The sequence below is a fragment of the Corythoichthys intestinalis genome, chromosome 16 (assembly GCF_030265065.1).
Source record: "Corythoichthys intestinalis isolate RoL2023-P3 chromosome 16, ASM3026506v1, whole genome shotgun sequence".
Taxonomy (NCBI): domain Eukaryota; kingdom Metazoa; phylum Chordata; class Actinopteri; order Syngnathiformes; family Syngnathidae; genus Corythoichthys; species Corythoichthys intestinalis.
In genome coordinates this window covers 31886713-31911264 of record NC_080410.1, presented here as the reverse complement: position 1 = coordinate 31911264, position 24552 = coordinate 31886713, and the positions used below count along the sequence as shown (strand labels likewise).

The 24552-nt window shown below is 38.9% G+C and overlaps 3 protein-coding genes across 4 annotated transcripts in view; 2 read left to right on the top strand and 1 right to left on the bottom strand.

The window, feature by feature from the left end:
- The window catches only part of shisa9b (shisa family member 9b), a 28808-nt gene extending 12261 nt beyond the window's left edge, over positions 1-16547 (top strand). The window contains exons 3-4 of one of the 2 annotated variants that reach the window (XM_057861407.1): positions 11340-11480; positions 14247-16547. In XM_057861407.1, the coding sequence (XP_057717390.1) occupies positions 11340-11480; positions 14247-14617 (512 nt within the window). In that variant the 3' untranslated portion in view covers positions 14618-16547. Of the gene's footprint in view, positions 1-11339; positions 11481-14243 lie in introns of both variants that reach the window. The other variant, XM_057861406.1, reaches the window with a different exon arrangement.
- The window catches only part of unkl (unk like zinc finger), a 45732-nt gene continuing 33226 nt past the window's right edge, over positions 12047-24552 (bottom strand). Inside the window, exons 15-16 of the transcript XR_009067345.1 lie at positions 17636-17714; positions 12047-12131 (exon numbers count right to left, since the gene is read on the bottom strand). The gene's annotated coding sequence lies outside the window, so the exon portion shown is untranslated. The remainder of the gene's footprint in view (positions 12132-17635; positions 17715-24552) is intronic.
- igfals (insulin-like growth factor binding protein, acid labile subunit) lies at positions 21897-24066 on the top strand. The gene is made up of 2 exons (XM_057861404.1): positions 21897-22013; positions 22087-24066. Exon 2 carries the CDS (start codon positions 22092-22094, stop codon positions 23823-23825), a length of 1734 nt encoding a protein of 577 aa, XP_057717387.1. The 5' UTR covers positions 21897-22013; positions 22087-22091; the 3' UTR covers positions 23826-24066.

Sequence of the window (24552 nt, the reverse complement as noted above, 5' to 3'; positions counted from 1 at the left end):
GCATTTGGGTTGAATGGCTGCAGTATCATTTACTGAAAGCTCAACAAATACACTAGACAGCAATATTTAGTCACAATATACAAAGTCACAAGTCTTTTTATCCGTGGATCCCTCTCACAGAAAGAATGTTAATAATGTAAATGCCATCTTGAGGATTTATTGTCATAATAAACAAATACAGTACTTATGTACTGTATGTTGAATGTATATATTCGTCCGAGTTTTATTCATTTTTTTCTTAATACATTGCCAAAATGTATATGATAGGGAAAAATTATCGGGAATGATTGGAATTGAATCGGGAGCAAAAAAAAGCAATCGGATCGGGAAATATCGGAATCGGCAGATACTCAAACTAAAACGATCGGGATCAGATCGGGAGCAAAAAAACATGATCGGAACAACCCTAATTGGCACCCTTTGAAAAATCATGTGATGCTTCTCTAATTTGTGTAATAAACAGCACCTGTTAGTTACCTGTGGCACATAACAGGCTAAATCACACTTGCAGTCAGTTAAAATGGATTAAAGTTGACTCAACCTCTGTCCTGTGTCCAGACCAAAGAACTGTCTGAGGACTTGAGAAGCAAATTTGTGAGGAAGCATTGGCAATCTCAAGGGTACAAGTCCATCTCCAAAGACGTTAATGTTCCGTGTCTACCGTGCGCAGTGTCATCAATAAGTGTGGCTAACCTCCCTAGATGTAGACGGAAAAGAAAAATTGACGAGAGATTCCAACGAAAGATTGGGCGGATGCTGGATAAAGAACCTCGACTAACATCCAAACAAGTTCAAGCTGTCCTGCAGTCCGAGGGTACAACGGTGTCAACCCTTACTATCCGTCGGCATCTGAATGAAAAGGGACTCTATGGTAGGATACTCAGGAAGACCCCACTTCTGACCCAGAGACATAACAAAGCCAGGCTGGAGTTTGCCAAAACTTACCTGAGGAAGCCAGAAACATTTTGGAAGAATGTTCTCTGATCAGATGAGACAAAAGTAGAGCTTTTTGGGAAAAGGCATCAACATAGAGTTTACAGGGGCCTTCAAAGAAAAGAACACTGTCCCCACAGTCAAACATGGCGGAGGTTCCCTGATGTTTTGGGGTTGCTTAGCTGCCTCTGGCACTGGACTGCTTGACCGTGTTTATGGCATGATGAAGTCTGTAGACTACCGACAAATTTTGCAGCATAATGTAGGGCCCATTGTGAGAAAGCTGGTCTCCCTCTGAGGTCATGGGTCTTTCAGCAGGACAATGACCCAAAACACACTTCAAAAAGCCCTACAAAATTGTTTGAGAGAAAGCACTGGAGACTTCTAAAGTGGCCAGCAATGAGTCCATACCTGAATCCCATAGAACACCTGTGGAGAGATCTGAAAATGGCAGTTTTGAGAAGGCACCCTTCAATTCTTAGAGACCTGGAGCAGTTGGCCTAAGAAGAATGGTCTAAAATTCCAGCAGAGCATTGTAATAAACTCATTGATGGATACCGGAAGCGGTTGTTCGCAGTTATTTTCGGGCAAATTATTCCATAGTCTGTGTCAATGTTTCTCCTTTCTGGTCAAACTATCCCACACTCTGTAACTGTCAATGATTCTGATGATGATGACAATGACAAATTCATTCATTCATTCATTCATTTTGTCTAAAGGTTGTTCTACCAAGTATTAGGCTGAGGGTGCCAATACTTTTGTCCGGCGCATTTTTTAAGTTTTGAGTAAAATGATCATGATTTTTTTTTTTTTTTTCATTCTCTTTGTGTTTTTTCATTGGAAGCAAAATAAATGAAGATATTACTACCAAAGCATTTGTAATTGCCATCATTTTCTGGGAGAAATTGAGCATTATCTGACAGCATTGCAGGGGTGCCCAAACATTTGGCCAGCAGTGTATAACCAATCATTTATTAAACCATGATTTATCATCTCATCATTAAATTCAATATTTCGTATGAAAAATAATCACTTTGAAAATGAACCCAAAAAATGACTTATGAAATAGGTTTCCTTTAAGTCCTTTGAAATTACTGCAATAATAAACTGTGACAGCGAGACACACACAAAAAAATGACCCTGGAGTTCAATTTTTCCCCAAAACTGCCCTGAATGCTATTTTCAATTTTAACCATAGCTTTTTCTTATTGAATTCTCAGGCTTGTATCCAAAATAAATACGAACATACAGAATTTTCAAACAAGCCTTACCATCCTGCTCCAATCTGATGGCGATTTTCTGAACATCTGTTTACGCCATCATGCCAGGCCACGGTGCAGGGGGCCGGTCTACTCACTGCACAGACGTTAATTATGCAGATGTCTTGTGTAGGATTGGGCAAGTGGCCACAATTTTCCAGCTGCACCCGCAAAAAGACTCACATATACAGGATGGTATACACGCAAATATACAGCTCTGCAAATAAACGGTTTCTAATTTCGCTGTTTCGAGTTACAGTATGTAATTAAGTAAAAAGAATATTTTACAACAAATCTAAAATCCAAATTTTGTCATTTATAAAGGTTGATCGATAAATTTGGGCCGATTTATGGACTTTTTCAAGAAGGGCCACGGGCCGATATATAGAATTAATAGAAAAACTGTTATGTTCGCTGTTTGAGTGATGATCTTTCTTTAAGACCGACATTTTGACGGGCCAATATATCGGGCCGATGTGGACTTTTTTCAAGATCAGACTATATTAGCCTTTACTGTATACGAGGATCACAGTTTTCGTTCACTGTTTGGGTGATCTTTAATAATTGTGATTTTGCGCCATCTAGTGGCCTATGTTACAAAAGAAAGTAGAGGAAAAATATAACTTGTAATATAGATATTTAAATTATGAGTGTTTCAATTGTCATTCACCTGTACAGGGCAGTCATTTTAACTCATTGGCTGCCATTGACGGCGCTAGAAGTCCAATCTATTTCAAATGTCCAATCTATTTCAAATGCGTGGTTACCTTGTTGGTCATTTCATGTTCACCAAACTGCATTTTAAGAGCATTTTCCTCAGAAAAACAAACACCGGTGTCATAAGAATATCATAAGACCTTCATAATTATGACATGACATTGTCATGAGCATTATTGAATGCTTATGACTAGGGATGGGAATTGATAGGATTTTTACGATTCTGATTCCATTATCGATATTGCTTAACGATTCGATTCTTTATCGATTCTCTTGTCGATTCTAATTTGGGGAAAAAGAACAACAAACGTTTTGATTGGTATCGAGTTTGTTTAATCAGAACTCACAACCTTACAAACTCACAACGAGATCAAAAGAGGCCCAAAGCCTCAATGTTAACTGTGGCAATAAGTGGCAAATACACAAGAATGTGTAACATTTTACTGAAACATTTATCTCATAGAAATAAAAAATATTGGTATATATTGGGAGATAGGTTGTTGTTCTGCGTTTGGCAATATGTGTTAAAGCAGGGGTCCCCAAACTTTTTCCTGTGAGGGCCACATAACTTTTCCCCTTCTCTGATGAGGGGCCGGGGTCAGTTTGTAACAAAAAAAGTGTGACGATTGCAGAAGTGCATAAATGTAAAAAATTATTGTTTTTCAGAAAGCCACAATCAAATAACCCTTTCTGGATTCTTCACGGAATGAAAGTAAATAAAATAAAAATAATAATATAATAATAATAATTAATAATAAAAACACTATTAATTAAATAGATAATATCCAAATAACCCGCTCTGAATTCTTCAAGGAAAAAGGCCAGGAAATAAATAACACGATTGAGAAAAAAAAAAAAAAATCAAAATGGCCGGACCAAATGTGGAGGCGGGCCGTATTTGGGCCGCGGGCCGCAGTTTGGGCACCCGACGAAATGCCGCATCCAAGCGAGTGAGCGTGCGAAGTGAGAGAGGGAAACACTTCTACGAGCCTAGGTTCTTTGTTAATGTTAATATCTACAGAGGCAACGCCTGTATGTATAATCTTTTGTGTTGTTGTTGTTGTGTTTCCACTCGCGATTGGACACTTAAATCCAGTTGTGTAGTGGTTTGAACGATGTGCTAATGCTAGCGAACGAATGCTAACCATACTGTTATTAGCAGCTAATCATCGCTGATTTACGTTGATGCAAACCTGTTTGTTATTGGGGACGAAATTGATTTAATTTCTATTCTTAGTTTCACTCTTCAAGTGATGGTTGAATAAAGTCAGCAAATTATACCAACGTCTTCTGTATCGTCATTTCGGAGTTTAGCTAGCTGTGTAGCTGTCTCGGTGAGGACAGTGCAGTCTATTCCCTCCCGATGCAGTTATCTCCACCTTGCAATGACTGCAAGTCGCTTTGTTGTAATTTTTCCTCGTGAAGTGAAGACACACTGTCGAGCGTTTGAACCTACGTGCTGTCATTGTTATGTTTATGGCTGCAATGCTCGTGCTTACCCGTCGTAACCTTTCATTTTCACACTCTTTCCTGGTGAAGTGTAGTCCAACTTTGGAACGAGTGGTTCTTGGCGCCATGCTAGTTTGATGCGTCTGGACAACAAGACACGTCACGACGCAATACGCGTCTTTAGGACTCGTTAAAGGGATCGTTAAGGCTTTTTCATTGTGATGTCGAGGCCTCGGAACACTCGGAACCGGTTCCGAATTGGAATCGGATTTCGATTCCCATCCCTACTTATGACAGAAGTCATTAAGTGTCATTCGGCAAATTTTGTCACTAACTCCATTTATGTCCAGTCTGCATCTTTTACATCCATTTAAGAGTGACATCATTTGTCGGACTACACTTAATGACATCTGTTATAAGCATTCATTTAAGCTCATGACTGTGTCATATCATAATTATGACTGTCTTTTGACACACTTATAAATGCCACTGTTAAAGTGCGTATGACAGGAGAAAAAAAAAAAAAAAAGTCTTAAATAGGAATATTATGTGAATTAGAATCATATTTTGAGACGCTTCGACAGTATACAACAATTTAGCAAAGCGCAGATGACGAAAAATTAGGCTTTTAATCTGCCGGTTGGCCACGCCTACCATTATAGGGCTCTAGCGTCCCCACAGGTGGATGACGTCAGCGGAGTCACGATTTTATCTGATTTAGTATGCAGTCCATTGAGGGGGAATTATTCACAACGAGGAAAACACGACGAAGAGAGCCGCAAAATGTCATTGTTTCAGTCTCTCTACTCCATTGTTTTTACAGGATATTCTTTTTATCCAAGTAATTTTTCCCCAATAGCTAAATAAATGGCTTGAGAAGGACCAGTCAGCCCGTTGAGGGGGAATTATTCACAACGAGGAAAACGCGAGGAAGAGAGCCGCAAAATGTCCTTGCTTCAGTCTCTCTACTCCGATAGTTTTACAGGATATTATTTTTATCCAAGTATTTTTCCCCAATGGCTAAATAAATGGCATGGTCATGACAAATAACAGTCTTGTGCTAAATGGAATATGAAACAATAAAAATGTATTTATTCAAGACGACATAGCAAAATTACTCCATAATGGTCAAAACTGTCGACTTCACCTTTACTGTTGCACCTCCTGAACGATATTTTATGCTACCTAAATCGGGCTTATGTCATTTCCTTTCCCCGTCTTCGGAGAATGTCAACAAACCAAGAGGTGGGACAGCTAGCCGACATGCTAACCCAAACCAAGTGATGTTTCAGTCTTCGAAGCGGAAAATCGCACATAACTAGCCCGGATCAATTCACATGACGACTGGGTTGTCGACTGTCTTTGCTGATCGGCAAACCGCCCGGCGGAGAGCAATATACAGCTAGTTTCCCTGCTACTACGGACAGGAGAGCTCACAGGGGAAGCAATGACAGCTGAACAAACCAGCCGACGTCGGAGGACCATGTAGCTGTAAAATGGTCAACACGAATATGGCAAAAATAATGATCTACTACACGTAAACAGTGAGAGACTCAGTGGAGGAGGGCGGCTGCAGTTGTTGTGCAGCTAACATGTGCAGCTAATGAGTATGAAGGGGGGGGCTTTTTACATGCCCATCCAAGATCAAACGTAAGTAGTCCTTTATTTAAAGAAAGTTTGTAGTGTTTGCTTTGTAATCGCTGTATTCGCGGCTATTTTTAACTCAAAGTTGCAATTTCTGATAGGTCAGAAAATTTGACAGAACACTGGGCACATGAAGAGGGGAATAAGCAGAGTATAGTGCTTTCCCGGCGGGGGGATGTGCGACAAGCCGCCGGTCGTCGGCCGAGGGGACAAGGAGCATGTCGGCCACAAAATGCAAGCCACCTACATATTAAAATGATCCCAGAATTTGACATAATACAAAACACAATGTTTACTCACTTCTTCGTAAGTGCCATGGTCCCACAGTATTAGGGCTTTTTTTGGCCAATATCCACCGGTGAATAGGAACCTTTTGAAATCCCAAAAAGGCGCACACGCCTCTCCCTCATACAGCAAGATTTTTCTGCAGCTGTTTGGTTGGCGTGATGCAAAAAATAAACGTATTAATCCGCAAAATCAGCTGAATCCTTAGTCCTTCTCATACAACAGTACGGCTGTATAGTGAAGAGGACTCCTTCCTCCGTACACGTCACAGCGCCCTCTTTCTCAACTCCAGACTGTTGCCGGAAGTCACTCATTTTCATGGCGCGGGATTCATAAAACAAAATAAATATAGCGATCGCTTCCACACACATCCAAGCGGTCCATATCATTCAGGAGCATGAAATACTGCGTGTATTATGAAATTAACATGCTTTTTCGTGTCACAGGCACTTTAAATGAAGTTTTACGGTAAAACTTAGATTTGCTGTTTGAGAATAATCTTTAAGACGGACATTTTGACCGGCTGCTATACAATGGTACCTCAAAATACGATCGGTTCGACACACGATCTTTTCAACATCCGACGTCAAATTTGACTCGCCATTTGTTTCTACATCCGACGACATGTTCGAAATAAAAAGACATGACAGCACCGCAGATGGACGCACAGCGTTCAGGTACAGCAAAAAATGTCCGCCACATTAGAACCCAATTCAATACATTATTACAGGAATTATTAGTATTATTATATTATTATTCCGATTTTTATTTATAATTTATTTGTTTTGCTATGTGTAATTGCCATTTGTAATAGTACCAGCAGTATTTATTAAGGATTTAGTGTAGGTTTTTGGGCTGTGAAACGAATTAATGGAATTATAATGTATTGTTGTGGGAAAATCACGCTCGACATATGACCATTTCGACCTACAAACAAGGTCCTGGAACGAATTAACTTCTTATGTAGAGGTATCACTGTATCGGTTGATTTGTTCGCTGTTTGTGTGATCTTTGATCATTGTGATTTTGCACCATCTAGTGACCAATGTTAGAAAGGGAAGTAACATAAGAAAAAAAAACTTCTACTATAGACATTAGGGTTGTTCCGATCATGTTTTTTTGCTCCCGATCCGATCCCGATCGTTTTAGTTTGAGTATCTGCCGATCCCGATATTTCCCGATCCGATTGCTTTTATTTTTTTGCTCCCGATTCAATTCCAATCATTCCCGATAATTTTTCCCGATCATATACATTTTGGCAATGCATTAAGAAAAAAATGAATAAAACTCTGACATATATATACATTCAACATACAGTTCATAAATACTGTATTTGTTTATTATGACAGTAAATCCTCAAGATGGCATTTACATTATTAACATTCTTTCTGTGAGAGGGATCCGCGGATAGAAAGACTTGCGACTTTGTATGTTGGGACTAAATATTGCCATCTAGTGTATTTGTTGAGCTTTCCGTAAATGATACTGCAGCCATTCAACCCAAATGCATGATGGGAAGTGACTGTGCGTAGTGCTACTAATTGATATACAGGCATGAAAATGGGTCAGGGGTTAAAAAGGTGAGAAGGGTGTGGAGGAAATATGTTCCAGTACACTGTACACCCCAACAAAATATTGAGCTCTGTCGACCCACACTGTGTTTCAGCAGGGCCATGCAGAGACCGGTGGAGGGGCGGGTGCTCGTAGATCAAAAGGGGCACTTGAACAAGTATTTAATACACCTTAAAACAACATAACTTCAATTTTAACCAGTTTTAGATAATAATTGGCTGCAACTGTGACATACTTTAATTAGGAGGGGGCAACAGTGAATAGAAATCAAAACTGTCTTCAACACTTTCTGGCTGTGACTCAGTCAGTCTGCCTCTTTTCTTCCTTCAACCTCTGCATCAAAACTTCCTTCTTCAACTTGTTCATCTGAGAACAAACCACATCAGATGGTCACTGAGCCACCAACAGCACAGTTTTCTTAAAACTATTATTTCATTATTATCCATACTTAACAACTCTAGCACCTAATGATTAATGAAGCAATGACATAAAAATCTTATAGAAAAATAACATTGTAATTGTGTTTATAATTGTATTTAATACCCGACTATCCTTGCAAACTTGTTCTTACCAGGTCTGCTATTCACCCAGCTGATGAGGTATCCACTGCCTTTAGCAGCCTCATCTAACTCCTTTTTTAATCCCTCAATCTCCCTTCCCTACCACGCATTTCTATGTAATGAAATATAAATATTTAAAAAAAAAAAAAAAAAAAAAAAAAAACAGACTCCCCGGTGGCTTTTAGTTTTAAAGCTTTCCTAATTTCTTTCTCTCTCAATAACGATGGAGGTAGATTTGTGTTTTTATTATTCAGTCAAAAAACAAAGTTACTTCTATCAAAAACAAAGTTGCTTCAATCAAAATACAGTATATACTTTTAATCCCCAAAAAGTCACTTCAATTAAAAAATTGTTTTTGATTGCAAAAATAAATTTGAGACAAAAAAAGCATTTGAAAACTATTTTTCTTGATTGAAACAAATTTTTCCATTGAAGTAACGTTGTTTTGCGTTTGGGCCACATTTTTGCTAGGACATTTGTGTCTTTATTATTCAATCAAATAAGTTGCTTCAAACAAAAAAATATATATAAAAAGAAAAACTTTGCACATGTGTCAATCACCGTTTACCAAAGCCTGAGAGGGTTTGAGTAGACTCACTATGAAGCATTTAATCAAGCCAAGCATTTTCTTACTACTTTATTCTTGTTTAAAAATAATTCGGTGGGACAATAACATGTTTAAAACTTATCATAATTCTTACATTTTGAAGTGCTTGAAAACCATTTATAAATGATACTTTGGTGAAAAAAGTGAAAAAACATCTTATATATATATGTATCTTTTTTCCAATGTAAAATCTGAATAAATGCATTGAACATGCACAAAAAAATGGGGGGGGGGGGGGGGGCGCTACTTCGCGGTTTTCACTTATTGCGGCGGGTTCTGGTCCCCATTAACCGCGAAAAACGAGGGATCCCTGTATTTCTGAAAAGCTTTAAGAAGCAGGACTCATTCCCACCACTCGTCGGGCCGGTGTTGTGCCGAGACCGGCCGTCAGCTCAAATCCAAGCCGAAAATAACGCGTCTCCGGCGGACGACGGGAGCGATGTGAGGCGTCCCCTCCATCCGAGAGCATGCCGCTTAATTTGACTCAACAGTGTGTTTCTTCGTTTATATTACCGCTAAATACACAAGCTTGACGCCAATTTAACAGGAGGGAGCTATTTTTTTTTCATGGGAGATTTGGCTAGCTCTGGCAGTGTTCAACGCAAGCTGCAACGAATGGCAGTAACTTTTTTATATCGCAAAATGTGAAAACGATTGAAACCATTACTCACCAAATTCAAACTGCTGGCAAATACAGGCAAGTGTGTATGCTGCGCTCTGGTCTGCCCTGGTGTGGATAAGGCCTGCTTTTTGTTTTCGCAGCTTTGCAATGCAACCAAAGGCTCTCCGAGCACTCCATGTACAGTAAGGAGTGCGCGCGTTTGGAATAATGGAACGCAGCTTGGGCCGATGATTTGTTCTCGTCAGCGAAGCATCTAGAAGGATTTGCTGACGGTGTTCTTAAGTGTTCAGTTTACGTACTAAGTTAATCACATGATAATAATAATAATAATAATTAAATAAAACCTCCCGACCCCCCCCCCCTCCTCCCAAAAAGAATTTCTCCTCGGATCTACGCAATTCACGTAGGTCGCCCTTTTTGACTTCAAAACGGCGAATTTCGCCGAAAGGTGAGAGATTTTCATGCCTGGATATATCTTCTCTGCGTTGGGAAATAACACAAGGTGTTAAGAAAAAGATCAATTGCTACCTTGCTTCCCCTCATTGCTCCCCATGATATTTCTAATCGTAGGGAGAGGGATTGTAAGGCTTTAGCCTATTAAAAAAAGGCTCCAAAGGCTGCCAAAAATCACTCTACTCATTTTACGCTGCCTTTTATCTCTCTATATAGGTAAAACGGCGCCATTACAGATTGAGCGCGACAATGCGTGAGTGGGTCGTGCAGCGCATGCATTAACTGCGTTAAATATTTTAACGTGATACATTTTATAAAAACATTAATTACTGCCGTTATCGGGATAAATTTGATAACCCTACCTTAAGCCTAAACTAAAGACTCTGGATGAGTATAACATATTATGTCTGTAACGTTAAATACAATTAGAAAATGATTTAATTAAAAAATATATATGTATTAAAAAAAGGCATGGCTGATATTTTTTTGCCGATTCAGATACTTTGAAAACGACATGATCGGACCCTATTGGCCCGACTATAAGACGGTGTTTTTTGCATTGAAATAAAAGTCAAAAAGAGGGGGTCATCTTATATTCGCTGTCTAGACATTATATCCATTTATGACGCTAGATGGCGCCAGGTATCATTGAAGCGATGTTATGTCATGACATATCTCAGCTACTCTCCCCATTCACGACGCTAGATGGCGCCAGATATCATAGAAGCGATGTTCTGTCATGACAGATTTCAGCTTCTCTCAAGTTTAACCAGTTTGCATTAATTTATTGCAACGTTTTTCCTTATTCAGTTTTTTTTTCAAGACTACAGTTACAGTTAGACTTCAATTTGATGGTTAATGCAGTTACTGCAATTTTGTTGTTTTATCACAATAGATTGGTTATTTACATTTAAAAAAACAGAAGCCATTCATTTACGAATGTGATTGCACTTTAGTTTACATATTTAAATGTTCAGATATTAAGATTTGAATGAGGCAAAATAACATGCTTTTTCTCTCCAATATATTGTTATAATCATTTGTTTCAGATGTACTTTAAAAATTATAGTGTTTCACCGCCTTTTCACCGCTACATTTTAACTCACTGACTGCCATTGACTGTGCTTGACGTCCAATCCATTTCGATTCATTTGTGTGGTTGCTATGTTGGTCATTTCATGCCTAACTGTATTTAGTTGTTTCTAACAATTTACTCTTCTCTGATTTCACTCTTTCAGACAGCCCCCAGATGAACAACATGGCGCCGACACCGCCTTTGCTAAACGACCCGTACACACTACTGGATCAGATAAGCAGCCCGTACGAGCCGCAGACTTCGGTAATGGACCTCAATAAGTATGCCACCCTCAAGGCTGTCGGTAAGAATTCAGACCACGCTTTAAACGAGACATGACGCTTTTTTCCCCGCAGTTAATCAATAGACCATCAGTGTATTTATAGAACAAGTTTGTTGACGGTCTCAAGTGATCATTTTGGAACTGATCTGACGTATGTCTGAAGTTGCCTTGACAAGAACTGCCAAAATCTTAAAGCAAACTGAAAATAGAAGCCTTAAAAAGGGTTGTTTAAAAATATGTGGGTATGTATATGTCAGTATCGATATTGAAGCGCAGCTTTTTGAACAGTATCTCCTGGGGACCGTTTTGGACGATGCAGCTGAAGCCCCACCAACACCACGGAAGTGCGTGTCAAGCAAACAGATAATTAGGCCTGATCAAAAATAGAGCAGATCTTAGCTAATGAGATTGGGGACAGGAAGCAATCAAGAGCAATCAAAACACAAATGACTCATGTGATTGGTTGTAACACAGCCACACTGACTGATAAACTACTGTATAGCTACTGTATGAAACCTCTGAAACAGTTCAACACAGTTCTTAATTTTGAAAAAATGACTTGAAATAAAATTGTATACTCACCCCAAACTTTAATTATGTGGTGATAACAGAAGGCATCGTAGTTTGCTGTAGTTTATGGGGTTCTTTTTCATTAATGTTGAAATGCGAACCCTGTAATAGAAATGTGACGGCAAACGTGTTTTGAGAATTATGACATACAATTTTACATCATCTTTCATGCAAGGACAGACATTTGAATGGAAACCATTCTTTTTCACAAAATATCTAAAAGATGAAAATGTTGTTGTTGCTAAACCCTTTCAGGGACAGAGGTTACTGCAGTGGACAGCCATTCAAAAGTTGATTTTTCCTATATGAATGTAATAAAAAGCACTTAACACCTATATACACCCTTTATAGGGCAAGGGACTATTTATGGTCATTTAGAAAAAAACTAAAATATTAACAATTATTTCAGCATTTTTAAAAAAAAATTTTATTATCAATCATTAATTTAGTTGTTTGTAAATGTAAAATGTAACTCGTCGCATTAGTGGTGAGCGTCCTCTGAAACTCTCGGACAACTTTTTTTACTTACAGTTCGTGGTGTCCAGGTGGGTATAATTCATTAAAAATAATAATGTACTTTTTTCCTGCTGAGGATGTATTATCACCAAGTTGGCATTGTCCTTGTAGAAAGAAACAATATGTACTCATCTGTCAATGTTAGTTTGAAATAGTTGGAAACATTTATTTTTGGAGTAAAAGTTTTACAGACGAATAAATTTTTAGTAAACATCGACTAAAACTAGACTAAAATAGTCTTGGAGTTTTCGTCAACAAAAACTAGACGAAGACAAACACATTTTGAGATAACAAAAATATGACTAAGACTATTAAGTATCATCGTCCAAAAGACTAAGACTAAGACGAAAATTAAAAGGGCTGCCAAAAAACTGATGTGAATGCTCATCTTTCAGTGCCTTTGACAGCACTGGACGCCCAGTTAATTTTTTTCTGAGAGGGGCGAATTAATTCAAAGTAAAAATGAATTGGACGTTTAGCATTGTCAATGGCAGCCAATGAGTTAAATGATAGAAGAAAAAAAAAACTTAAAAAAACAATAATTCATGCATGAAAAGCTTAATAAATTGATAAATCGATCCACATCAAGATATTATTACAGCCTCAGGTTTTATGTATATGGCGGAAAACACAGACAAGACTGAAAAAGCAGTTTCTGCTCTTGCACTCCTCTTTAAAAGAAACTGCTGTATTTTAATCTAAAACAACTGTTGTGTTTGATAGAACAGTATGTTTATATGCTGCCATAGCAGATTCATGGCACATTAAGCCCCCGAACTATTTTTAATTTGTCCATTTTACCCTGAAAACCCCCGTTTACAGACGTAGCGCAACCGCTTTTGTTTTAACCCAGCAATAAAACAAAGGTAATTAATTATATTTATTATTCAAAATGTCGTTTTTAGCTTAGAATCATTCATTGATGTCTCATATTTCGTTTAAAAAAAAAAAACGACTTAAAAAAATTATTCACTCACATATTTTAAACTTTTAAACAAATTATGTCACAATGAAAAAAAATGGCGTTTGTAAAAAAGTCACGGATATCTACCTCATAACTGTCGCTTAATTGTAATTTTTTTGTTAGTGTCACATTTTCTCCGATATGTTAGATATAAATAATTGATCCAAACAAAAAAAAGTTGACAAACATTTAAAAGGGAAAATCTATGAAAAAGAAAATCTCGACCACTCCATGATGTCTGCGATTTCTGCACCGCGACCCTTGTTATATTACCATGTTTCACACATAAAAACCCCCCAAAATCCAGCTTTGGCCATTCACAGCTATGTCTTGACACTCAGTGATACATACTACGTGGAGTTTTTGGATCAAAACAAGATAAGTATGTGATAATATCTCGTTAAAGTCATGGCGTCTGTAATTCTGTTCTCGCGTGCTCTCACCTCCAGATAGGGTTTTGCTGTTTAAAAATTTTTTGTTTTTTTTTAAATGCCCTCCTGCTCAAAATTTTTCTTCCCCCAGAAAATTGAGATTTTAAGCTTTCCAATGATGTACCACACGTGCATATCGGACAATTTTGAAAGTTGGCTAAATTGGGGGTTTCAGAGCGGAACTTCAAGTCACCTGAGTGTTTTCCGCCAAATATTTTTTTTTTTAATGGCTGATTTTAAAAGGAATGTTATTATACCATTAAATTCATCAATGGGTTAACGGGTGTCGCCATTCTATGTCAGCAGAAAAAGCTAACGATAGCTTCTACACAAACCAGCGCCAAGCACTGAGCGGAATGACAGCGAAGTGCAGCCTTCCAATGGCGCAAGTGGAGACGGAGCCCAGCAACCCCTACAGCCCGGCCAGGCAAACGTCGAGCAAGCAGAGCGGACGCAAGAACAGGAGTCCGAGGACTCACAGTTCACAGTCGCTTTCCTTCGGTTCTTTTTCCAGCCCGGCCACGCCGATACTGTGGCACAGCCACGACGTGCTGGGGCTGAGGCCGTGCTTTGGCCCAACCAAACTCTGCATCCCTGAAAGGCAACTGCAGAACACTCACAACCTGCCCCCGCAGCCCTACCTTATCACTAACAGCAAAACAGAAGTGACAGTATGAGGGAGGAACAGCGAGTGCAGGAAGTTCTAATGTAAAATATGACTGGACTGTTCAACATGCAGTTGAGAGGATGTTAAGGGGTTACATTAGAATGAGTGCTACCCAACTACCGTACAACATCAACGAATGACAATTTAAACATGTACACGTGAAATCTACACACTATGTTCTTCGAATTTTGTCATATCAACTAAACCCTTTCTGGGACAGCAGTCAAGACAGTGGACAAAAAAGTTATCATTAGCTTAACTCATTCACTGCCAGCCCAGGTCACAGTATGTTTTGTGGTAGTTAGTGAAAGAGGGAAATTGATATTGAAAACACTTAATTACGGGAATAGACCTTCAATACATTTCATCCGAACGCTTCTAGCCCCTACCAGTTAAAATGGATTGGCCGTCTATTGCCGTCAATGGCAGCAAAATTATGAAGCCAATGAGCTATTTGAATTTATTTCTTTATTCTTTTAATCAATTCATCTGAATTTGTTTTGATATATTTTTGGAAGTTTTATTTGATTTTATTTAGAATCAGAGGTGGGTAGTAACGCGTTACATTTTCTCCGTTACATTTACTGGAGTAACTTTTTGAGAAAAATATACAGTAGTTTTACCTTTTACTTTTACTTGAGTAGATCTGTGAAGAAACACTACTCTTACTCCACTACTTTGGGCTATACTAAAGTCGTTATTTTTGTGTCTTTTTGGCCCAATGTGGTCATGTATTATGTTATAGTACAGTATAATAATAACAGTTCACATAGAGGAAGTTGTGCTGGGAAAAAAAACAAAACAAAACATTGTTTTAAAAAATCAGACATTGTAAGCAGTTACTTTGTTACTCATTACTTGAGCAGTCTTTTTAACTAATATTTTTTAATTGTACTTGAGTAAATTTTTTGATGACTGCTTTTACTTGAGTAATACTATTTAGAAGTAACGCTACTCTTACTTGAGTAACCTTTTTGGCTACTCTACCCACCTCTGTTTAGAATTAGTTATATTTTTTTAGGGCTGTCAAACGATTAAAATTTTTACTCGAGTTAATTACAGCTTAAAAATTAATTAATCGTAATTAATCGCAATTCAAACCATCTATAAAATATCCCATATTTTTCTGTAAATTACTGTGGGAATGGAAAGATAAGACACAAGACGGATATATACATTCAACATACTAAGTACTGTATTTGTTTATTATAACAATAAATCAACAAGATGGCATTAACATTATTAATATTCCGTTAAAGCGATCCATGGATAGAAAGACTTGTAGTCTTAAAAGATAAATGTTAGTACAAGTTATAGAAATTTTATATTAAAACCCCTCTTAATGTTTTTGTTTTAATAACATTTGTAAAATTTTCAATCAAAAAATAAACTAGTAGCTCGCCATTGTTGATGTCAATAATTACGCAATGCTCATCCTGCTGAAACATATAAAATCAGTTGCACCCAAGTGCCAGCAGAGGGTGACAAAACACTAAAAAACACAAATAATAAGTGGACATTACACTGTGCTGTCATTTTAATCTGTTTGAACGGGGCATGTGCGTTAAATGCGTCAAATATTTTAACGTGATTAATTTAGAAAATTAATTACCGCCCGTTAATGCGATAATTTTGTCAGCCCTAATTTTGTTATTACTGGGTACTCATAGCTTATTTTTATTAATTTGTGTGTTTTCTTCTTTTAACCTCTTTATTTATAGGGTTAGTATTTCAACAAATGTTCTTTTCATTCACAATGGATCTTTCAATTGATTTCATTTAATTTACCATTATTTACATTTTTTTTTTTTTAAATAATAATTATTGCCCTCTGCAAAATATGTCCAGGTAACACAATTGGATGTCAAATAGGGGCCGCAAAATATTGTCCTGTGGGCCACAGGTTTGACACCCCTTGTACTATATATATGAAATGCTAAAGCAGTAAACATTTAAGGGGGGGGGGGGGGGGGATCATAATTTGTGCATTAAAGGGTTAAACAAGTCCCAGAACACATACGATAAGGGCAGAAATGACACTGACTGTTATGTTTATTGTATCTCAATTAAGCACAAATGCAGTTCTGAAAAAACATCCAAATGTTTCTGTTTGATTGTTTTTTTAGTGAGTTCACTTCAATAAGTGTGTTTGCTTTGTTGGTGGCGGGAGTCATTTCAAGCACTCAGTACTATTCAATATTGTGAGTACACATTTAACATTTTTTGTTCGGACAAAAAAATGATGACTTTGCTGTTATTATAAAGAACTCATAGCTTGATGGATGTTTTCATATCAGGTATATACATAAATGCACTCTATTTGTACCCAATTGATCTCATAAATGTCTTTTGCAGCACAAAGATTGATGTCACACACACACCAACAATCCCAGAAAAAATGCTTTTAATACTTGGAGTAGAGTTTAGCTTTAAAAACCAAAAATAAAATTGAATTGTGGCTGAGCAAAAGTCAGTTTGGAGGACTGAAATAATTTTAAAGGGTTTTATTTAATATATTTAATCAGTTATTTAAATTTAAAAGTTGGTTGTTGACTATTTCACCATAACAAGATTCGAAAATTCCAAGTATTGTGTTCCAGTAATAATATAAAAAGGAAATATTTTGCAAATTATTTGTATTAGTGGAGGACTGTAAAAGAGCTATTTTTATTCGCTCCCATATTGTTCTACATTGTGACTGTTTGTGTTCCGGAAGAAAACCAATGTCAAGGATTTGTTTTGCCATTAAAATATATTTTGTTGAATAGTAGATTCTATTGTGTGGTTTTGTTTGGTAATATGAAGCTGATTTTTCATTTGTCATTGTAAATGTTAGACACCCAAACATCTGTTGAAGTCTTCATATGAATTGTTAATATTGTCTTGAAGCTCACTACTTGGCTTCTGTTCCTATTTCAAGAAGTGAAAACATAAGTTCACAACACTCAAGAGATTCTCGCCTCTCGTTAAAAATATTTAAATAACAACATTCCATTTGTTGTTTCTGATATTATAAATAAACACTTACATCTTCACATTGATATCAATGATGTTTGTAGTCCATGTTACCCAGTTCTTGTTTTTGTGGGGAGTTGGTAGTGGAGCCTCTGTAACAGACGGAACGAAATGTTAGCAGTCGACTGGGAATTCTCAGCGCCGAGTTCAAGGGTAAACTGAGGGAAAGTCAAGTTGTCTGGCAAGATGGAAGGAAACGCTCCACAACAATGACTGTTTGTTTGCAACTAACATCTTGCTAGGATGGCAAGCTGAAAATAGTTTTAGATGTATCTTGGTGTTACCTCGGCTGACATTTTTTACTTCTGATCAATGAGTCAAATAACAGAAACATTACTCTGACAATATATGATAAAGTGTACATCATATTTTTGGAGAAGTCTTTCCATTTTTTTATTCAAACTTTTTATCCAGGTAAGGAAATTGAGAATAAATTCACATTAGCAATGACAATAAAACTTGGATGACTAGAATGTCCAAATAACTGCCTGAATAGGTACGTATGTAAAAAGGTTGTATTTTAATCTCCGTTCAAAAATATGACTATTAAAAATATTCCAATCTTGCCTCAGGCACAGGTTTAAGCTTTTCTCCCCCACTCTCTTATTGACCTACACTTCTGTCTATATTTATTAACTCCACTACCCTTAATGTGGAACAGGAGCCCTGGGCAACTGACTGGTAACACTCATCATAATCGTCTCCTCATCACCTTCCAATCACATACAGTGGGGCAAATAAGTATTTCGTCAACCAGATTATCAGTGGTCTTGTATGTCTTCCATTTTCTAATAATTGCTCCCACAGTTGATTTCTTTACACCAAGCGTTTTACCTATTGGAGATTCAGTCTTCTCAGCCTGGTGCAGGTCTACAATTTTGTCTCTGGTGTCTTTTGACAGCTCTTTGGTCGTGGCCATAGTGGAGTTTGGAGTGTGACTGACTGAGATTGTGGACAGGTGTCTTTTATACCGATAATGAGTTAAAACAGGTGCCATTAATACAGGTAACGAGTCGAGCCTCGTTAGACCTCTTTGACAGCCAGAAATCTTGTTTGTAGGTGACCAAATACTTATTTTCCACCATGATTTGCAAATAAATTCTTTAAAAATGAAACAATGTGATTGTTTTTTTTCCCCACATTCTGTCTCTCATGGTTGAGGTTTACCCATGTTGACAATTACAGGCCTCTCTAATATTTTCAAGTGGGAGAACTTGCACAATTAGTGGTTGACTAAATACTTATTTGCCCCGCTGTACCTATTCCTGCTTGCTTGTGACCAAGTTGACACAAATGGTTCATTTCAGGTATCTCAAATGTGTCGTGTGATGAAGTCCTCGACTACCAAAACATGAAGTACAGTGGGGAGAACAAGTATTTGATACACTGCCGATTTTGCTGGTTTTCCCACTTGCAAGCCATGTAGAGGTCTGTAATGTGTATCATAAGTTCTCTTCAACTGTGAGGAACGGAATCTAATACAAAAATCCAGAAAATCACATTGTATAATTTTTAAATTATAAATTTGTATTTAACTGCATGAAATAAGTATTTGATACATTACCAACTAGCAAATATTTCGGCACTTAGTTCTTTTTTAAGAACCCCTCCTGTTCTACACTCATTACCGGAAGTAACTGCACCTGTTTGAACTTGTTACCTGTATAAAAGACACCTGTTCACATGCTCAAACAAACAAACTCCAACCTCTCCACAATGGCCAAGACCAAAGAGCTGTGTAAGGACATCAGGGATAAAATAATAGACCTGCACAAGGCTGGGATGGGCTACAGGAAAATAAGCAAGCAGCTTGGTGAGAAGGTAACAACTGTTGGAGCGATTATTAGAAAATGGAAGAAGTTCAAGTTGACGGTCAATCTGCCTCCTTCTGGGGCTCCATGCAAGATCTCACCTCGTGGGGCATCACGGATCATGAGGAAGGTGAGGGATGAGCCCAGAACTACACGGGAGGACCTGGTCAATGACCTGAAGAGAGCTGGAACCACAGTCTCGAAGAAAACCATAGGAAACACATTACGCCGTCATGGATTAAAATCCTACAGCGCACGCCAGGTCCCACTGCTGAAGCCAGTGCATGTCCAGACACATCTGAAGTTTGCCACTGACCATCTGGATGATCTGGAGGAGCAATGGGAGAAGGTCATGTGGTCAGATGAGACCAAAATGGAACTTTTTGGTCTAAACTCGGCTCGTCGTGTTTGGAGGAAAAAGAAGGATGAGTACAACCCCAAGAACACCATCCCAACCGTGAAAAATGGAGGAGGAAACATCATTTTTGGGGGCTGCTTCTCTGCCAAGGGTACAGGACGACTGCACCGTATTGAGGGGAGGATAGATGGGGCTATGTATCGCCAGATCTTGGCTGACAACCTCCTTCCTTCAGTGAGAGCCCTGAAGATGTGTCGTGGCTGGGTCTTCCAGCATGACAACGACCCAAATCACACAGCCAAGGCAACTAAACAGTGGCTCCGTAAGAAGCATCTTAAGGTCCTGGAGTGGCATAGCCAGTCACCAGATCTGAACCCGATAGAAAATCTATGGAGGGAGCTGAAAGTCCGTGTTGCCCGGCAGCAGCCCCAAAACCTGAAGGCTCTGGAGAAGATCTGCATGGAGGAGTTGGCCAAAATCCCTGCTGCAGTGTGTGCAAACCTTGTCAAGGACGACAGGAAAAGTTTGGTATCTGTAATAGCAAACAAAGGTTTCTGTAACAAATACTAAGTTCGATTTTTGTGATGTATCTACTTATTTCATGCAATTAAATGCAAATTTATTATTTAAAAATCATACAACTTGATTTTCTGTTTTTTTTGTATTAGATTCCGTCCCTCACAGTTGAAGAGAACTTATGATACAAATTACAGACCTCTACATGCTTTGCAAGTGGGAAAACCAGCAAAATCGGCAGTGTATCAAATACTTGTTCTCCCCAATGTACGTTTACGTCATCAAATGAGATCCAATGCAAGATACTTCATATACAGTTTGAAAAGTTCTTAACACGTGTTCATTGCTAGTGCATTATTAGCAACATTTTTCCTACTATAGTATTGTTTCACTTGCAGCTCCTCTGAAATTTTGGTTTCTTCTCTTGATATGGCTGTGATTTCTCGTTGCTATTAATAGTCCCTACGGAGGTCTGCGTGGTGCGTGGCTGTCAAAGGCATCACATTTAAAGCGCTGAGACCACCTGCATGGGTCAAAGGCCGCTAAAGCACATCTCTTAAGCTTTAGACACTCCAACAGAACTGCTGGCAATTGACGGAAATTTGGCCTACGGATTCACTAGTGACTTGTCTGATTTGAGGTTTAACTACTAATGTTTTGCTGTTTTATGTTAACAGATTAATTCTGAAAAATAAAGCTCATTGCATCAAGCCTTGTTTGTTATGTGTATTTACTCAAGTTTCAAAGGTGACTTAACTCTCAGCAAAATGTACTTGGATAACAGCCTAAACTCATAAATACAAAACTAACCAAAAATAAGAAAGGTCTGGAACAGAAAACTCTTAAATGAATTGAGTAGGGAATTACACAAAAGGGTTAGCTAGCACTGTATTCCATTCATGAGTCAGTCTTTTTGTGGTTCTCCAACAAACCTTGTGAACACTGTGCAAAAATCCATCAGATTTCTCACTGTGACTTTTTTAACAACTGCACTGATCTGAGAAAAATTCTCTTTTCAGTGTTGATCCATCACAATGAAATTAATGTGTGAAATAGTGCGCACACACACATTCACATGCAAAGTGTGTTATCTGAATTTGGTTGTCCTCGAGAGCATCACCGGTTCATGGCTGTCTCAAACAACCCAGATACCGAGAAGAAGAGTAAACAAAAAGTTAGCCATTATGATTTCGGATTAGGAAATGTACCTCTGAACCTCAACTGACAAGAAGTCTCTTGTGGATAGAAAGATAGAAAGAAGATGCTCAAAATAACGTCACATCAGGATTTGAGGCCCCATTTTTTGTGAATGGACAATGTATACCAAGTTGTTTGAGTTTAGTGCAACATGGTTTATCTTATCTCCTGACCACTGCAAAGTATATCATTTACTATGTACAGTAAATGCACTCCATGGCAACACTTTTAGCAAACACCAAAGACCACCAAAACCTAACTACCGAGCGGATGGACAATGCCATTTATACATCCATGACATACAAAAAAAAAAGTATATTGACAACTATGTTTTAGTGGAGGTGCTAGATTTGAAGGAATTACTCTTTTAAGTCATGTGACCGTCATTTAAAAAAAAAAAAAAAAAAAAAAATGGTCGGGGCTTGTTAGCATACCAAAGATTGCACAAGGTTCAGCCATTCAGCAGCTTGCACACTGCACTCTTTCTAGCGAGACGTTCCAGGTTTAAGGTAAGACATTTTTTGGGGACACCAATCAGGACAGATTTCACATGGTGTAGCTGACCCAACACTCTGTTCACAGCTGGGATGCGAACCTTTGCACTGTTCTCGTTGTGGGTGCTGGGAACATCAGCAGTGTTGCCGGACCCCAGCCCAACAACAGAAGAACCCATCCCGTGTTCCAAGGGATGCACATGTTTGTATGACGACTACAGTGCAGATCTCAACATGTACTGCAGTGCTCGGAACTTCACCCACGTCCCAACGGACATGCCGAGGGGAACACACTCCCTTTGGCTGGATGGAAACCTTTTCACCGCGTTGCCGGCTGCTTCATTCAAGGATCTAAGCAGTCTGGATTTCCTGAATTTGCAAAGCGGGCATCTGGCGACTGTGGATGCTCAGGCTTTCCGAGGACTACGGTCGCTAGCTCACATTCACCTTGAGCGCAACCGCCTGCGCACGTTACCAGGTACCGTCTTCCAGCATACACCGAACCTCGCATCAATCAGTCTGCACAACAACCAGCTCGCTCGGGTTGAGGAAAGACTCTTTTCCGGACTTTCTCATATGTGGTTCCTCAACCTGGGCTGGAACTTGATAGCGGTCTTGCCTGAAAATATTTTCCATGACCTGCAGGGTCTGAGAGAACTGGTTCTTGCAGGAAACCGACTCGCCTATCTGCAGCCGCAACTATTCCAGAATCTCGGTGAGCTTAAAGAATTGGATCTAACAGGAAATTTCCTTAAAGTCATCAAGGCGAATGTGTTTGTGAAACTCGTGAAGCTACGGAAACTTTACCTAGCCCAGAACCAGATTGCGACAGTGGCACCGAGAGCTTTTGCAGGCATGAGAGCCCTCAGATGGCTGGACCTCACCAACAACAAACTGACCACCCTCCATGACGAGACCTTCTTAGGCTTGCACAACCTTCTTGTGCTGCGTCTTTCCAACAATTCTATCGCTGGAATTAGGCCCAGGACTTTCCGCGATCTGCAATTCTTGGAAGAACTACGACTCAGCCACAACAAAATTCGTGCTTTGGGAGAAAGGATATTTGAAGGACTTGGCCATCTGGAAGTTCTCGAGCTCGAGCACAATCAAGTTCAGGAAGCACAAATGGGGAGCTTCACGGGACTTTCCCATGTAGCAGTTATTAACCTGTCTGGAAGCTGCTTCCAGCGTCTACCCGATCAGGTTTTCAAAGGTCTATCAAAGTTGCACAGCCTTCATCTGGACAAAGGCTGCCTGACAAGAATCACAAATCAAGCTTTCACAGGGTTATCGGGTCTACGGAGACTTTTCCTGCAGCACAACAACATTTCTGTCGTAGAACGCCAGAGCTTCTCAGACCTGGTAGGCTTAGTGGGACTGGACTTAAGTTTTAACAAATTAGATGTTCTCAACAGCCACACATTTTCTGGTCTGAAGAATCTAGAGTACTTGTTGCTGTCTAACAACGAATGCCGCCAGTTTCTACACAACGGCACCATGCATCTCCTTCCGAGGTTACGTTATCTCGACCTGAGGGCTAACGCATTGACGGCTCTCGTCCCTGATTTCTCTGAGAACATGGAGAAGCTTCTGCTGTCTGGAAACCGCTGGAAATGTGACTGCTACATCCTCCCGTTGCGGAACTACAGCTTAAGAAATTCCCAGGTTGTCCCTCGGCAAGTAGAGACCCACGCCGAGGGCGAAGAGCCCGACAGTACCATAACTATATATAACAACATAACGTGCGCAAGCCCTGCACGCCTAGCAGGTCAAGATTTACGAGATATTGACGCCGAATTCTTCCAAACATGCAGAGTAGCACAATGACAAATTTAGACAAATGGTTGGTAGAGAGTGGATTTCTTTCTTCCACATAGTGAACCAAATCACCTAGAAAAGCAAACAAACACATGAAATCCATTTGGTCAGTCATCTCAGCAATGGACCCTTGGGTACAATCAAAAGCCTGTATGGGAACAAATAATGTCACATGCGTGTAGCTATGTGTTTACCTTAAGAGTAGTTGGCGCTGTAAATCCTGGAGCGTGCAATAAATGCATTTTAAAAAAATGTACTTGACTTTTTTTGTGATGGCCACCACCCCAGCAACATCACAACAGAGCTACAGGGGAGCCTCGGTTTGATGTTCTAAAAAGTGGTGGGATGTCAAAATGTAAATATTTTGTTACTGTATTTAAGGTCATTGATGTATTTTACGCTCTCTGTAATAGAGCTGTTTAACACATTTTTTTTGTGTTTACATAGTTTAGCTAGCCATCAATGGTGCAGCTTGAATTTTAACCACTGTATAGTGCTGTTAAGCTGACATCTGGTGGAAGAAAGAAAAACTGCAGCTTTAGCATGAGAAACTGGAAACGGGGACACTTCCCAATGTGGTGACTAATATTCAATTGAATGCGCAAATTTTATGGAACACATTAGAAATCACAAATCATTCATTGTCCATATGTACTATAATTCTCTTCTAGATAATATACCATAAATTGTGGGAGTACAATACATTGTGAATAGTCTTTGTTGGGCATGTGTTCTG